General features: G+C 37.8%; 1 protein-coding gene across 2 annotated transcripts in view; it reads right to left on the bottom strand.

The window, feature by feature from the left end:
• Window positions 1-15,365, bottom strand: part of LOC307007610 (MORC family CW-type zinc finger protein 3) — a 25,590-nt gene extending 10,225 nt beyond the window's left edge. The window contains exons 1-11 of one of the 2 annotated variants that reach the window (XM_079629788.1): window positions 15,204-15,365; window positions 15,042-15,114; window positions 13,987-14,119; window positions 13,293-13,513; window positions 11,770-11,917; window positions 9,574-9,730; window positions 8,115-8,243; window positions 7,819-7,938; window positions 7,561-7,664; window positions 5,433-5,606; window positions 2,853-2,972 (exon numbers count right to left, since the gene is read on the bottom strand). In XM_079629788.1, coding sequence (XP_079485914.1) covers window positions 2,853-2,972; window positions 5,433-5,606; window positions 7,561-7,664; window positions 7,819-7,938; window positions 8,115-8,243; window positions 9,574-9,730; window positions 11,770-11,917; window positions 13,293-13,513; window positions 13,987-14,119; window positions 15,042-15,114; window positions 15,204-15,245 — 1,421 coding nt within the window. In that variant the 5' untranslated portion in view covers window positions 15,246-15,365. The remainder of the gene's footprint in view (window positions 1-2,852; window positions 2,973-5,432; window positions 5,607-7,560; window positions 7,665-7,818; window positions 7,939-8,114; window positions 8,244-9,573; window positions 9,731-11,769; window positions 11,918-13,292; window positions 13,514-13,986; window positions 14,120-15,041; window positions 15,115-15,203) is intronic. The other variant, XM_079629787.1, reaches the window with a different exon arrangement.
• Between the last annotated feature and the right edge of the window lie 181 nt (window positions 15,366-15,546).

The following is a 15,546-nucleotide window of genomic DNA, read 5'->3' as shown; positions in this document are numbered from 1 at the left end:
TGATAGCATCAAAATCGCTATCTTTAAAACACTGGCGGCTCGACACAACATGACACTGTGCTGGAGCGTCACCAGCGGCTCTACACATGAACTCCAGCATTGACTACAGTGTTTGTGTACACAGAGTTCACTAAAAAGAAAGGTTTTGCACGACTCACTTCATCAGTTAGTGTTTCCGGTGGCTTTAATTCTGTCAGTCAAAAGTAGTCGATCTCCGAATGCAGCGTAATGAACTGACTCCATATGAGGAAAGGTCATGAACTTGTAATTGCAATGAAAAGCATGATAACTTAGACACTTAGAATTTATATGGAAACAAGCTTTAGGATCTTTCCATCTTTACTCTCCTCATGTTACGTTGCATTCAGAGATCGACTACTTTTGACTGACAGAATTAAAGCCACCCTAACTGATAAAGTGAGTCGTACAAAACCTTTCTTTTTAGTAAACTCTGTGTACACAAACACTGTAGTCAATGCTGGAGTTCATGTGTAGACCCTGGTGATACTTCCAGCACAGTTTCATGTTGTGTCGAGCCGCCAGTGTTTTAAAGATAGTGATGTTGATGCTATCACAGTAGTGCCCCATGCACTCCCATTCAAAAGGCATTTTGACCGAAAACGAAAATATGGTCAATGTTAAAAGTGGCGTTTCCATTATAATTACGCTTTTACACGAAAGTTTGACTTGGGTAGATTAACAAAAAGAGCCTAGGTTGCAGTTTGGCGAGAGTTACCCTTTAATTCAGCAAGCCAAGTCCACTTATCTCTGAAACAAATATGTGAGCCGCTCTGGCGAAATGAGTCGGAAGTCGCAACGATATGGGCCGATTATGTGGAAAAACAATGAAAAAATATTTTTTTTGGTTGCTAATTTTAAAGAACAGACAATCAAAAATAATCTCCCAAAGTTTCGTAGTCCAGATAATTGAGTAAAGGTATTTAAATTACTATTAAAGTTCACAAAGTTTTACTAAATTCGCTGGAAATTAACATTGTTTTTCTCTCGTAAGCTCTGAGCATGTCCCGGGTATCCCCTGAAGCGTCACTATCTCTGCTCTCCAAACATGGTGTTACACGTTAGAACCAATCAAAAAGCTTAGAAATGAACACAAACGCTGATCATTTGTCAATGGGAAGCCCCGTTTCGACTGACCGGCACACGATTGGTACAGCCGTCCTCCTGTCAAACTCGCAGCACTCTGTGTAAACAAGCTAGCAGATCTCCTCAGAAAGATTAAATATTATTAATTTGAGAGATGCCGTGTTATATATTAATGTCTTTGGTCAAATTAAGCTGTAAAATAAATAGTTAATCCCTTTAAATGCGATGGATTTTGAAAGATATCAACAAAAAAACGGGCAAAAAACTTTAAACGTAATTTTCTCAGGTTTTCAATTGGAAAAAGTTGTAAAGATATACACATTTGAATTATGGTCGTCTGTCCTCGTCCGGTGTGTGATAACTCGAGTTGTCACAGACGCTCGAATGTAATTTCATTCAAAGTAGGGTATCATTTGAAAGCTTATGGTCTCCTCTTTCCAAATTTCCATGAAATTTGGATCACTGTGATTAATTTTGCTGGATCAAGCCACATACCGTAAAACTTCAAATAATAGCCGAGTCCCAAATAGACGCCTGTTTCTTTTACACGCCTGGTGTGGCTACAGGTTTGGATAAATAAAGGCCGGTCTCAAATAGAGGCCGGGTCTTTTTTTAGTTTCGGGTTGTATTTAATCTTCTAAAACCCGTCAGATCGTCTGTTTAAGCCAGTTATATGGTGTAGATTGGGCACGCAAGAGAGCCCTGCGCATTTGGGCGGGAGCTGTTAGCGCAAGCAAGGCAGGAGGTATCGCACACCGGACGAGATGCGCCGCGCCGCGTCTATGTATCGCACACCGGACGAGAAGCGCCGCGTCTATGACAACTCGAGTTATCACACACCGGACGAGAAGCACCGCGCCGCGTCTGTGACAACTCGAGTTATCACACACCGGACGAGAAGCACCGCGCCGCATCTGTGACAACTCGAGTTATCACACACCGGACGAGAAGCACCGCGCCGCGTCTGTGACAACTCGCGTTATCACACACCGGACGAGAAGCGCGCGTGTGCGGCGTTTATGACAACTCGAGTTATCGGACGCGCACTTTGTCAGTTTATGGCCAGCAATATTGTTATGTTTAAGGACATTATGGAATTAAGATCATGTCTATGTTATGATTGTACTGTAGCCTACAATTAAATACAATCGTTGCTTAGTCTGCAATGCAGTCTGAATTCACTTTATCTCTGAGCGTCCGTTAACTGAATTGAGAATATCATCTGAAAATCCGATAGCAGCAGCAATTTTCATTCAACCAGCTGATTTCTGTAAATGAATGTAAAGCTAAATGTATATTGCAGCGCAGGGTGAAGTCATAACACTAAATTAAAGGCCTGTCTCATATAGACGCCTGTCTCCAATACAAGCCGGTGCAGTTCGGCGATTTGGGAAAATAAAAGCCCGGGATATTATTTGAAGTTTTACGGTATTATTTTTATTTTTCTTGTTGTCCTTCTTACGGTTTTGTCAGTTTTCTCAGATAACAAGTCATTATAGAGATTTAAAAAGTGTATATAGTATTCGCAGTTCTTTTGTCACATGGAAATTGACAGGTCAGGTTGAGCGCATTGCATTGTGGGATATGTAATTTCATTCCCACAGTGTGCTCTGGTTGAACGCAGGGTCATCCGGGTACTTCATGGACTTGCTTATTGCACACAGTAAACATAGTGAACATCTATCACTATGATAGATATCATAGTATTGCGTTGTGAACTTCAGAAGTGAATCGGGGCACAGACTGACCGTAAGCGTGGTGTGGGGTGCATGCAGCATCTGAACGGATCAGGAACACTTCCAGCGAACAGGTGTGTGGAGATCCCTCTCCACTTCAAACACTCCTCACACTGAATCCACGCCACATCCCTTTGGACAGAAGAAACCCGTTAATACAGCAGACGCTTAGAGTTTGTTCTGATGTTCTGAGGAGATATGTCATGAAATACTGCAGGTTTGTACATTCAGGTGAAACTCGAAAAATATGAATATCGTGCAAAATTTATTTCAGTAATTCAACTTAAAAAGTGAAGCTAATATATGATATAGTGTGACGACCCTGAGTTCTCATCACCTGATGCTGGGAGTTTTGAGTCACTCCCCCATTGCTAATTGTTAATTAGTGAAATGGAGTATATAAGTGTTTTTGAGTTTTATTTGGTTAGCACTCTCTGTGGGATAGTTTCTCACAGGACTGGCTCTTAGCATTCCTTTGATTTATCTTTCTTATACTTATCATGTAGCTTTAATATTTTGTTGTAGTTATTTTGTTTGTTATTTCTTTGTTTCTATTCTTTCCCCTAACTTATGTTTGTTATGATGAGTGTTATGTTTGTTATAGACAATAACATTTATTTTTCATTCATTGAACGCTGATGTGTGATCCCTCTTTTATGTTGCGGCTTGAAACGTGCTGGTCGTAACAATAGACTCATTACATGCAAAGTGAGATATTTCAAGCCTTTATTTGTTATAATTGTGATGATTATGGCTTACAGCTTATGAAAACCTTTTCACAATATTCACATTTTTAATTTGGGGTTTTCATAAACTGTAAGCCATAATCATCACAATTATAACAAATAAAGGCTTGAAATATCTCACTTTGCATGTAATGAGTCTATATAATATATTAGTTTAATCTTTTAAGTTGAATTACTGAAATAAATGAACTTTTGCACCATATTCAGATTTTTCCAGTTTCACCATATTTTGATGTATTTCCAGTTGAAACAGAAAGTTGTCCCTTTTTAAAAAATAGCCACTAGTTCAACCATGATTTATTGCGTGTTAAAAGGAAAGGTGGTGTAGAGTTCTGCAGGGATGGCACATCTCTATACACCAAAACCCAGAAACAAGATGCATTTTAGCACTTCTGCTTCCATCATCATCAAGTCAATGGGGTTTTTGTTATGCGTTTTTAGTTAAAGGGGTGGTTGATCATGATTTCACTTTTCTAACTGTAGTTAGTGTGTAATGTTGCTGTTTGGTCATAAACAACATCTGCAAAGTTACAACGCTCAAAGTTCAGAGCAAAGGGAGATATTTGCTTTTACAGAAATCACTTTTTAAGGACTACAACAAACGGCTGGTAGAGACTGCACGACATTCCTCCCGGGTTAGTGACATCAGCAACCCTAGAATTTACATAAACCCCGCCCCCAGAACACGATTTATTCACGATTTATAGATTATCATGACAGAATATGCTAATCAATGACTAGAAGATAACTACACATAAGCAACATAAATTCATCAACTAACCATTCAGAAATGTCCTGTTCTTCTACATGTTGTCACTTCTTCTTGAGTCTCTCCATCATTGTCTGTCTCCGGTTTAAACATTAAAGGCTAAAAGTTTTTGAAATGTTCAGTGCGTGCACGCACGCACGCACACAAGCTCCGCCCCCTTTGCCAGAAGCAGCAGCTCATTTGCATTTAAAGGGACAGACACAAAACGGTGTGTTTTTGCTCCCCATCAAAAAGTGACAATTTTAACATGATATATAAAAATATCTGTGAGGTATTTTGAGCTAAAACTTCACACACACACTCTGGGGACATCAGAGACTTATTTAACATCTTGTGAAAGGGGCATTACACCACCGCTTTAAATGGCCTAAATAAGGTCTGTGGTGAACACTAGTGTTTTTGACTTCTGCCGCTTGTATTTATACTTCAATATTCATATCAGGATGAACAAAATGTGTAAGAATCATCAACTTTTGTTGATCACAGAACTTATTTTCTGCAATAATCCAAAAGCCAGTGGAAAAATCCTATTGGGCGCTTTGTCAATCCTGCTGTAAAATCCAGCATTACTGATGTGTTTGCATGCTGGGACCAGCAAAGGAAACATTACATTTGATTACTTTGCAAACATTATGGCAATGTTACTTTTGAATTCTGAAAACAAGTAGTAACATAAAAAATTTTTTTTTGATAATTTGATGCAAATGTGCGAGTGGCATTGCTTAAGTTTCCTCACAGATGTATTGCTGCTGTCGCGTTAGCCGTGTGATTAACAGTTTCACGTTTCTCAGCGCCGCCCACCTGCAGTTAACAGCTCGACTCGGCCTCTGTCATCACTAGACGCTTTTTCTGTGAGTGTTTTCTGTGATGCATGTATGTGCGAGGTTTGTGGTCTAACAGACAAATACTCAGTTTTTAGTAAGCCAAGTTGCACCACCTCTCATTTTTTACCCACAAACCCACGTTTCAGAGAGGCTGGTGCTATTCTGGCCATCTGACTGACAGATGGTTAAACTCTCACCGACAGAGCATAGCAGGGATGAGAAAACTGTGGTGTGAAAATGTTACATGTCATACACTTCTTGTTCTTCCTCCTCTTCCTCTTCGTCATCATCCTCTTCCTCGGTATCCTCGGTATCACCTTCTTTGCTTTTTCTCTCTAAGGCTTGAAACTCTCTCTCTTTTGCTTTCTTTTCCCTCTTTTCACGCCAGTAGTCGTTCAGTTTGAGTCCAAGAGCAGCTAGTGTAAGTCTAGGAGAAAAGCAGGAAAAAATGCAGTTAATATGGAAATATTCATATAAAAATGACAAAAATACAGTATATGTATTTAAAATATGTATACATTACTGTCTAGTGCTGTCAAATAGATTAATCACGATTAATCGCATCTAACATAAAAGTTTTTGTATATATGTTTATATACACACCACACATATGTGTTTACACACACATTTGATATATTTACAAACCTTTGTTAGTTGCGATTAATCACGATTAATCGATTTGACAGCACTAGTGTGAATTAAATTCATATTCAAATATATAAATTTTTATCTTATTTTTAATATTTTAAAGTTGATCAGAACATATGGTGCACATTACACACACACACACACACACACACACACATTTATATATATATACACAATTATAAATACTTTATATTAAATATATATACATTTGTTATATTTTACTTTTAATATTTTAAAGTTGATCACAACATATCTGTTGCATATACATTATAAATATTTTATATAAAATGTATATTAATTTTAAACTTTTTATATTTTATCGTATTTTATTTTTAATATTTCAAAGTTGATCACAACATATCTCTTGCATATTATCTATATATATATATATATTAGGGCTGTGAAACGATTACTCGCATCCAAAATAAAAGTTTGTGTTTACTTAATAAATGTGTGTGTACTGTGTATAATTATTTTGTATATATAAATACACACACATGCATGTATATATTTAAGAAAAAAAATTGTTTTTATGTATAAAATATGTATATTTATATACAAAATAAATTATATATAAATCTATATACATGCAACTATTTCTTAAATATATACAAGCATGTGTGTGTATTTATATATACAAAATAATTATACACAGTACACACACACACTTTTATTTTGGATGCGATTAATCGCGATTAATAGTTTAACAGCCCTAATATATATATACAATTTTTAAAAAATTAATTTAAATAAGACTATTTTTATTTTACTTTTTGAAATTATATGATTTTTTTTAATGAAACGATATGATTTTTTTTTTAAATCAAATTTTACATAATTAAAACAAAAATATACAGACATTTCTTTGATATTTATAAAGTTTACTTAACTCTGTTTCAGTTTCAATTGTCAGTGACAGTTTGCACATTGAAATCCTTATATTGAGGCTCAGGCATTCTACAGTAGTGTACTATACTATACTATACTATACTATACAATTTAGTGAGAAAAAAAGATACTGTAGATATTTACAGTAAAGTGTATATATACTGTATATGCAAAAAAATATATATGTTTGTATGTTTGCTTTGCACTTTGCCTCTCCAAGTCAAAATATTCTAGGGACGGGTCACATCTAAATTTTTCAATTGGCCCGAGTGAAATTCTGTAAAATAAATGTAATTAATTGTTGCAATAGTCTGTTAACATTGGCTCAATGAGAAATAATATGTCAGACTAATTGAAAAATGTAGATGTTATCAGTCACTAGAAAATTTTGACTTGGGGATGTAATTAATTTATTACAGTGTGTATATTAAATAGGGCTGTACCGATTAATCGCGATTAATCGAAATCCAAAATAAAAGTTTGTGTTTACATAATATATGTGTGTGTATTGTGTATAATTATTTTGTCTATATAAATACACACACATGCATGTATATATTTGAGAAATATTTGCATTTATATACTGCATATATATTTTTATATGATTTATATTATATATAAATAGAACTATTTTATATATAAATAACACATTTTTCTTAAATATATACATGCATGTGTGTGTATTTATATATACAAAATAATTATACACAATACACACACATATATTATGTAAACACAAACTTTTATTTTGGATTTCGATGAATCGCGATTAATCGTTACAGCCCTAATATTAAATAATAGGATGTGTAGTAAGTACTTAAACCCATTGTTTTGAATCTTTGCACCTGTACTCTTTGGTGTACTCAAAATCCTGCTTGTTATGAGCAGGCTTGAGGAAGTTACACTCAATCACTCCGATGACCCCGACCCCTGACCTTTGACCTGATGACTTAAAGAAGAGAGAGAAAGAGAGAGAGGAAGTGATGAGTCTAAGACGATGATACTTTCACCAAATGGCCAGTTGTTGCCTTAAAAAATCATTTTTTTTTGCACAATATCTGTAAAATCTTGAGGAATGGATAATAATAAAATGAGTCCAGTACCTTGATTTGGCAGCCAACTTTCTCATGGGCTTTTATCAGTCGGTTCTTATGGTACATCATAATCCCAAAGTGCTCCTTGTTTTTCAGGTTGAACCCAAACGTTATTTTCACTCTCTCGTTCTGAGCGGTTGCATTTAAAGGAAACGTACATGTCTAACGTACGTACATGGGAAAAGACATAGAAACCAGAACAAATAACCAAACTAAAACACGGATATTCCCATCTTCAGTCGACTCACAGAACCTGCTTTGGATGTAAAACACAGAAACGGGTTTTGAGGGAAATGTAAGGATACAATGAATTGGGGTTTATAGACGTCGTTCTCGATCATTGACAGACTCTTGGCGACCAGCTTAGTCTGAACTTTCTTCTGTCTCAAAATGATCTGAATCCTGGGCTTCAGGTAAAGTATACTGAGATACGCCTGCAGGGACAGAGAGAGGGATTACAGTACATCTGTGTTTCATATCAAACTGTCTTTAATCTTTATTTATTTATTTTTTTTATATATACAGCTTTTCACATTTTTACAGAACACCCCATGTCAAGTCAAGTAAAGTCAAGAATATTTGTATAGCGCTTTTCACAATACAGATTGTATCAAAGCAGCTTTACAGTATTAAATTAAAATAATAATAAAACGTCCATGTTTGGTAATGCTAATCAATAGTATTATTCATTGATTAATTAAATTGAATATTCCCATGCCAGCATATAAGTAACAAGTAAATAATGATAACAAGATAAAAAAAAAATTATAATTAAATGAAAAATAAAATAAAATAAAAATAAATAATAATAATCAAAATAAAAAAATAAAAAATAATGATAATGTCCTTGATCTTTTGAGATAAACGCATATTTAAAAGTTCCTCTCTGGTCCAAAAAAAGAGCATAGCAGAAACTAAGCTGCAAAACCGACTCGTGAGATGAATACGTTAACGCATGTCCGAAATTATTTATATTATAGGTAATCAATGAATCACCCCATGTTAGAAACATGTCAACTTTATTTATTTATTTTCCACTATAATACAAAAGCCAGTGGATCAATCATATTGGGTTTTGGTCGAGGGAACCGGGTTGATGCAAACTTATGTGTCGGCCTACAAAAATAGATGAAATAAAAACTTATTTCACATGTGAAGACCGTGTTTACATATGGGGAAAATATTTTGTAGCTGTTAAAAAGATTCTCAGATTCTCAGATTGTAGCTCTGGCTTTCATATCATTATCTCTGCAACACAAAGTTAAAGTCTCAACTTTCACGAGTTGACACTGTCACACTGTATTAACGTCCTCGCAGCTCCACCTAAAATTCACACACACACACACACACACACACACACACGCACACACACACACACACACACACACATTTGCATTCACACTGTAAAACAACCACAGGCCATAAATATCAGGAAGTTCTCTCTCTCTCGCTCTCTCTCTCTCTCTCTCGTTCTCTCACTCTCTCTCTCTCTCTCTCTCTCTCTCTCTCTCCTCTCTCTCGTTCTCTCTCTCTCTCTCTCTCTCTCTCTTGTTCTCTCTCTCTCTCTCTCTCTCTCTCTCTCTCTCTCTCTCTCTCTCTTGCGTTCTCTCTCTCTCGTGTTCTCTCACTCACACACACTCTCTCTCTCTCTCTCTCTCTCTCGTGTTCTCTCATTCACACACACACACACACACACACTCTCTCTCTCTCTCTCTCTCTCTCTCTCTCTCTCTCTCTCTCTCTCTCTCTCGTTCTCTCACTCACTCTGAGAGAAAACTCCATCTCAGGAACGCTGTTACTGTCTCTGCGCTGCCTGTAATCTCTCCTCCACTTTCCCTGCGTCTCCTCCGCTTGGATCTCCGGCAGACGGATGTCCTCCGCATCGGTGTCAAAGTCAAATTCTGGATTTTCATCTTTATTTCTGTGGCACAAAATGGTAAAGATTAGATTTCCAGATTAGACTTCCATCAGCCAATCCTCAATTGCTCATTTCAAAACATCATTTAAGAGCTAGTAATGCAGGCTTTAGCCTTTTATAGCAGAGTAATGCAGTTATTAATGCAGTTATTAGAGAGAGAGAGAGAGAGAGAGAGAGAGAGAGAGAGAGAGAGAGATTAAGTGTTTTGTGAATGACCAGAGTCTGTGCGTCTCTGAAAAGTGTTTCTACTAATATTGAAACTGCCTCTCTAAAAAATGCTGGGTTGTTTCAACCCAATTTTGGGTCAAATGTGGACAAACCCAGCCGTTGGTTTACATTTTCAAATTACATTTTTAACCCAACGTTTGGGTTTGTCCATATTTGACCCAAAATTGGGTTGAAACAACCCAGCATTGTTTAGATCTGCTTCAAGAACAGCGCTGTTATTTCCTCGCTAGAGAGAAAAGTCATGTAGCTTTTAAGTTACTAAACTATTTTTCTATTTACTATATTTCTATATTTCTGTGTGAGTGTGTGTCCGTACTGTATGTGTGTGTGTTTGAGTGGGAGAAAGAGAGTATGTGCTTTCTGTACATCATTTTTTTTTACTTTTATAGCGAAAAACATGGAAATAAATTGTTGATTTTATCCTATTGTTTACTATATTGAAATTATTTGGCGAAGTGATATGAAACTAATGTGGTCAAGACCAGCCGGAACTACTTTAGCCGCGAGTTTCACTGAAAATAATCGCACACCGTTCATCAACCAATCAGATTCAGGCATTCAGCAGCTCCACAGTATAACTTTGGTTTGACATTTAGAAAACATTCAAATAACAGAAGAAGTGCATTTTCTCTATAAAGCACATTTAAAGTTTTATCCATGGTCATTTATTCAATGACCAAGCATTCAAGGTCACAGTTTATCACACCTTATCAGTTTATCAGTATCAGATAAAACATACTTGCATGGTTGTATTTAATCTAGCAAGGAAGGTGTCTAATAAACATTGGTACTTACTAATTAATCTTCTATTCACGTCTCCTCTTCTCTAGCTTGCTTTCTAATCTAGTTTTCTGATAAACCTGGCATTGTATATTACGAATATGTTTGTTTAAAGGGGTGCTATAATGCCCTTTTCACAAGATGTAAAATAAGTCTCTGATGTCCCCAGAGTGTGTGTGTGAAGTTTTAGCTAAAAATACCCCACAGATATTTTTATATAGCATGTTAAAAGTTTTCACTTTTTGAGGGTGAGCAAAAACACACCGTTTTGTGTCTGTCCCTTTAAATGCAAATGAGCTGCTGCTCCCGGCACAGGGGGCGGAGCTTCAACAGCTTGTGTCCTTTTACCTCACACACACACACTGAAAATTTCAGACAATGATGGAGAGACTCAAGAAGTGACAACATGTAGAAGAACAGGACATTTCTGAATGGTTAGTTGATGAGTTTATGTAGATTATGTGTAGTTATCTTCTAGTCATTGATTAGCATATTCTGTCTTGATAATCTATAAATCGTGTTCAGGGGGTGGGGTTTATGTAAATTTTAGGGTTGGTGATGTCACTAACCCGGGAGGAATGTCGTGTAGTCTCTACCAGCCGTTTGTTGTAGTTCTTAAAAAGCGATTTCTGTAAAAGCAAATATCTCCCTTTGCTTTGAACTTTGAGCGTTGTAACTTTGCAGATGTTGTTTATGATCAAACAGCAACATTACACACTAACTACAGTTAGAAAAGTGAAATCATAATCAACCATCTCTTTAAAATATGCTATTTGTTAGAGTTGAGAGAATTGCATGCTTTTTGGGTGCTTAATTTGTTAAACTAAGTTTAGGGTTGTATTCAAAACAAACACAAATCAGGAGTGTGTTGTTCCGGCAGAGTCCGTGCACTCCCCTGTGCGCAACATTTAAATCACATGCAAATGAATGACGAGACTGAACATAATGGTTCTCTGTCTGCATTTGCTCTTGATCTTCATCTTTCACGGCGACTCAAAGTAGTTAGTAAAGTACGAGTGCAGTGTGCCACAGACCTGCGGATGTTCCAGATGAGGATCTTGGTCCCTTTCTTTCCCTGTATGGAGTCCAGCTGCTCCTGTAGCTCAGACTCGCTCTGGAAGAGAGAATATTTCAGGATGGCTCTCAGACTGGCCTCCGAGTCCTCCGTCACCACCAGCGTCTGTGAGATGGGGGTTAAGGGCCGTGCTTTGGCGGACATGAGCATCCGCTTACAGTGCAAAACATGCTTACAGGGATAGTTCACTTTGAAATAAAATGTTGGTATGTTTTATCTTACCTGAAGTGCATCAAGATGTCGGTGTCTTTGTCTCCGCAGTAGTTTCAATTCTGATATTTTTAGGTCAAACCGTTCTTGTCTGTCAGTCATATAATGCAGGTCTATGGGCACTGTCTCTAATAGCATGCAGAGAAAAGTCCAAAATAAAAAATTCCCCATCGTAAGTGCACATTGATGGCCTAAGACACGAAACGAGCGGTTTGTGCGATAAAACGAACAGTATTTATATAGTTTTTATCTCTTTTACACAACCACGTCCAAGTGATCTGTTTACTTAGTCAGCGCAAGCGCTGTAAAGTGCTGGAAGGGATCTCTCCCGGATGAGTTCGCGCGAGCTTACGTAAATGTATTTTTTTACATTGGTTTAAACATCCCGGATAAGCGCAAACTAGTACCATTTCTATTAGCCGTCCTACAATCTCTGTTCTGTGCATAGGCTCTGGTGTAAACAATGAGTGACGTACCAGCGAGAGAGAGATCACTTCCGGAGCCGGCGCTCTACGGCTTGCGCAAACTAAGTAAACAGATCACTTGGACGTGGTTGTGTAAAAGATATGACTGTCAGACAAGAACGGTTTGACCTAAAAATATGTCAAACCGAGCGCCGGAAGTGATCTCTCTCTCTCTCTCTCGCGCGTGTACGTCACTCATTGTTTACACCAGAGCCGATGTACAGAACAGAGATTGTAGGACGGCTAATAGAAATGGTACTAGTTTGCGCTTATCCGGGATGTTTAAACCGATGTAAAAAAATACATTACCGTAAGCTCGCGCGAACTCATCCGGGAGATCCCTTCCAGCACTTTACAGCGCTTGCGCTGACTAAGTAAACAGATCACTTGGACGTTGTTGAGTAAAAGAGATAAAAACGATATAAATACTGTTGGTTTTCTCACACAAACCGCTTGTTTCGTGTCTTAGGCCATCAATGTGCACTTACGATGGGGAATTTGTTAATTTGGACTTTTCTCTGCATGCTTTTGGAGACAGTGCCTATAGACCTGCATTATATGACTGACAGACAAGAACGGTTTGTCCTAAAAATATAAAAATTGAAACTACTGCGGAGACAAAGACACCGACATCTTGGATGCACTTCAGGTAAGATAAAACATACCAACATTTAATTTCAAAGTGAACTATCCCTGTAACAAATCCATGCATCTGATTCTTTTCTTTAGAATTGCATACAGAAACATGTGGGCTGAGAGATCCGGTCTGGATCATACGGATGAGTATTTCTGCTGGACAGAAGGATATTGGTCTGCTGGTTGAAGGGGGCGATGGGTACGATCACGGCCTGAGCTTTAATGGCCTGCAAGAAGCTTTGAGACAGCAAGCCTACGCTCTGACAGCCTCCGTTCTTCGTGAAGATCAGAGCGTCTCGGCCCAGGCGCATCGAGCCCGATTTAAATCCGTTTCCGTACACACCGATCGGCTGGTGGCTGCCTTTACTAGAGCCTTTCTCCGTGAACCCGAAACTGCAGAGAGAAAGAGAGATTCACCTTCGCCAACCTTAGAAATGCTTTCAGAATCAACAGCACGTCTAATAATAATAATTAATGTTTATTTTTTTATAGCGCCTTTCAAGAACCCAAGATCGCTTCACAAAATAATACAAACTGTTGACAGACAGAGACAATTAAACATATTATAACAATCAAACAAGCAGAAAAGCAGACGGAGACAAACAATAACTGCAAATAATTCACATGAGAAGATATCAAATCAATTTATTATATATTCTATATATTAAGATATAGAATCAAAGAAAACTAATTTCGATAAAGTAAACATTTAACATCAAATTGAGATAATCTAAAATCAAAGAATCTCTCCTCAACAAGATGTGCGATTTAAGGCGTCATTGGGGTGTGTGTGTGTGTGTGTGTGTGTGTGTGTGTGTGTGTGTGTGTGTGTGTGTGTGTGTGTGTGTGTTTGTGTTTTCACGCACCTGAGCATTTTGTGCAGTTTGTTGGGCGTCATACCACTGCCATTGTCCGTAAAACTGAGGCACAGCTGTTCTCCGAGCGTCACGACGTCTATCCAGATGTTCCTGGCTGTGACGCCCGGGTCAGATGCATTATCTACGACGAGAATTTAGATTTATCAAATCATTTGAGGACAAAATATTGTTGACACGCTCGACGTTTGCCTTAGGCTACTTTTTTCTTTGGCAATGCAATTTAACATGAAAATCATTTTCTTTTCTTTTTTTCTCTTAAACTGCAAGCGGTTGCAAAAAATGCAGAACTCTAAATATAACCTGTAGCCTACAGACTAACAGCAGACGCGCAGACGTTTAACAGGATGTAGAGGGGAAACTGCTCAAGTATTAAGACGGATTTTGTTAAACCTCATATCTTGATTATTAGTGATGACAGATAAGCACATTTCGAGAGATTTCAGCGTGGTCTCCATGTTATGAACGCCAGTTTCCTGTCTCTAACGGAACTGAGATCCGATCCTGAAAGTGTCACGTATTTCCACCAGCCTTTACCATAAACCATCATCCATCACAGCAGAGCAACCACAGGTGTAGTTCATCACATTAACTGTCAACGTGTTTCCCAACACACACTACTATAGTTTCAGCTTTACTTTCGCTTGTAAAGTGTGCTTGTGCATCTTTCTTTGCATTAATGCAACTTGCTTTAATATTTATGCATTTTACATTTATTACAGGCTAAAAGCATTACATTTATATAAGTTGAAGTGCTCATGAACCGATGACCATATTTTTGCTTGCAACAGAAATGGATTAGTCATTAAGTGCAATGACACTCAGACATGTGTGTGTGCAGATCCACGCAGCCAGTGCATTTAATACCAAGATCAAAAATGCATGATTTTACATCACTCCGTTAATTATGATGAACGCGTTACTGTGCGGTAGTTCGCGCGCAACAGGTGCGCATTTATTGTCTAAGAGATTTCGCGGAAGTTTAAACCGAAAGCATCACCGGTTCCTGACTGAACGATCACATAAAGCATGAGTGTGTTGCTCACCGATGAGTTCAGCGACCGCACTGAAGGGCCATGTGTGACTGGTGGAGTTGCTCTCCAGGTACGACGGGCTCATCTATAAAGACAACATTACGCAATATATAACAAGTATATGGCAGTGCGAGAGAAAGACTTTACTTTAGAGAAGATAAGAAAGATACACACAGAGCTCAGCCGGATCCCGTGTTCGCTCAGTCTCGCCATCATGAGGGTGAAAACACACGTCAGATGAGAAGAAGAAGAAGAGATGCAGATGGTTCATTCTTCCTCCGTGCAGCACGAGCGCTTCCTCCTTCAATGTGTGTGTGTGTGTGTGTGTGTGTGTGAGAGAGAGAGAGAGAGAGAGAGAGAGAGAGACGTGACACTCCCATCCAGACAGAGCCGCACAGCACAGCTTTATCTACAGGTTTTTTTTATTTTGAGTGTTGTGTCCTAGATCTAGCCCATATATCTTTATAAAAACTAAGGACATGCACTTTTTTATCATACATTTTATTGATGGTTTATA

The sequence above is a fragment of the Phoxinus phoxinus genome, assembly GCF_949152265.1.
Source record: "Phoxinus phoxinus genome assembly, chromosome: 12".
NCBI lineage: Eukaryota > Metazoa > Chordata > Actinopteri > Cypriniformes > Leuciscidae > Phoxinus > Phoxinus phoxinus.
Note: the sequence above shows the minus strand (reverse complement) of the source record. Positions and strands in the feature narration are given on the sequence as shown.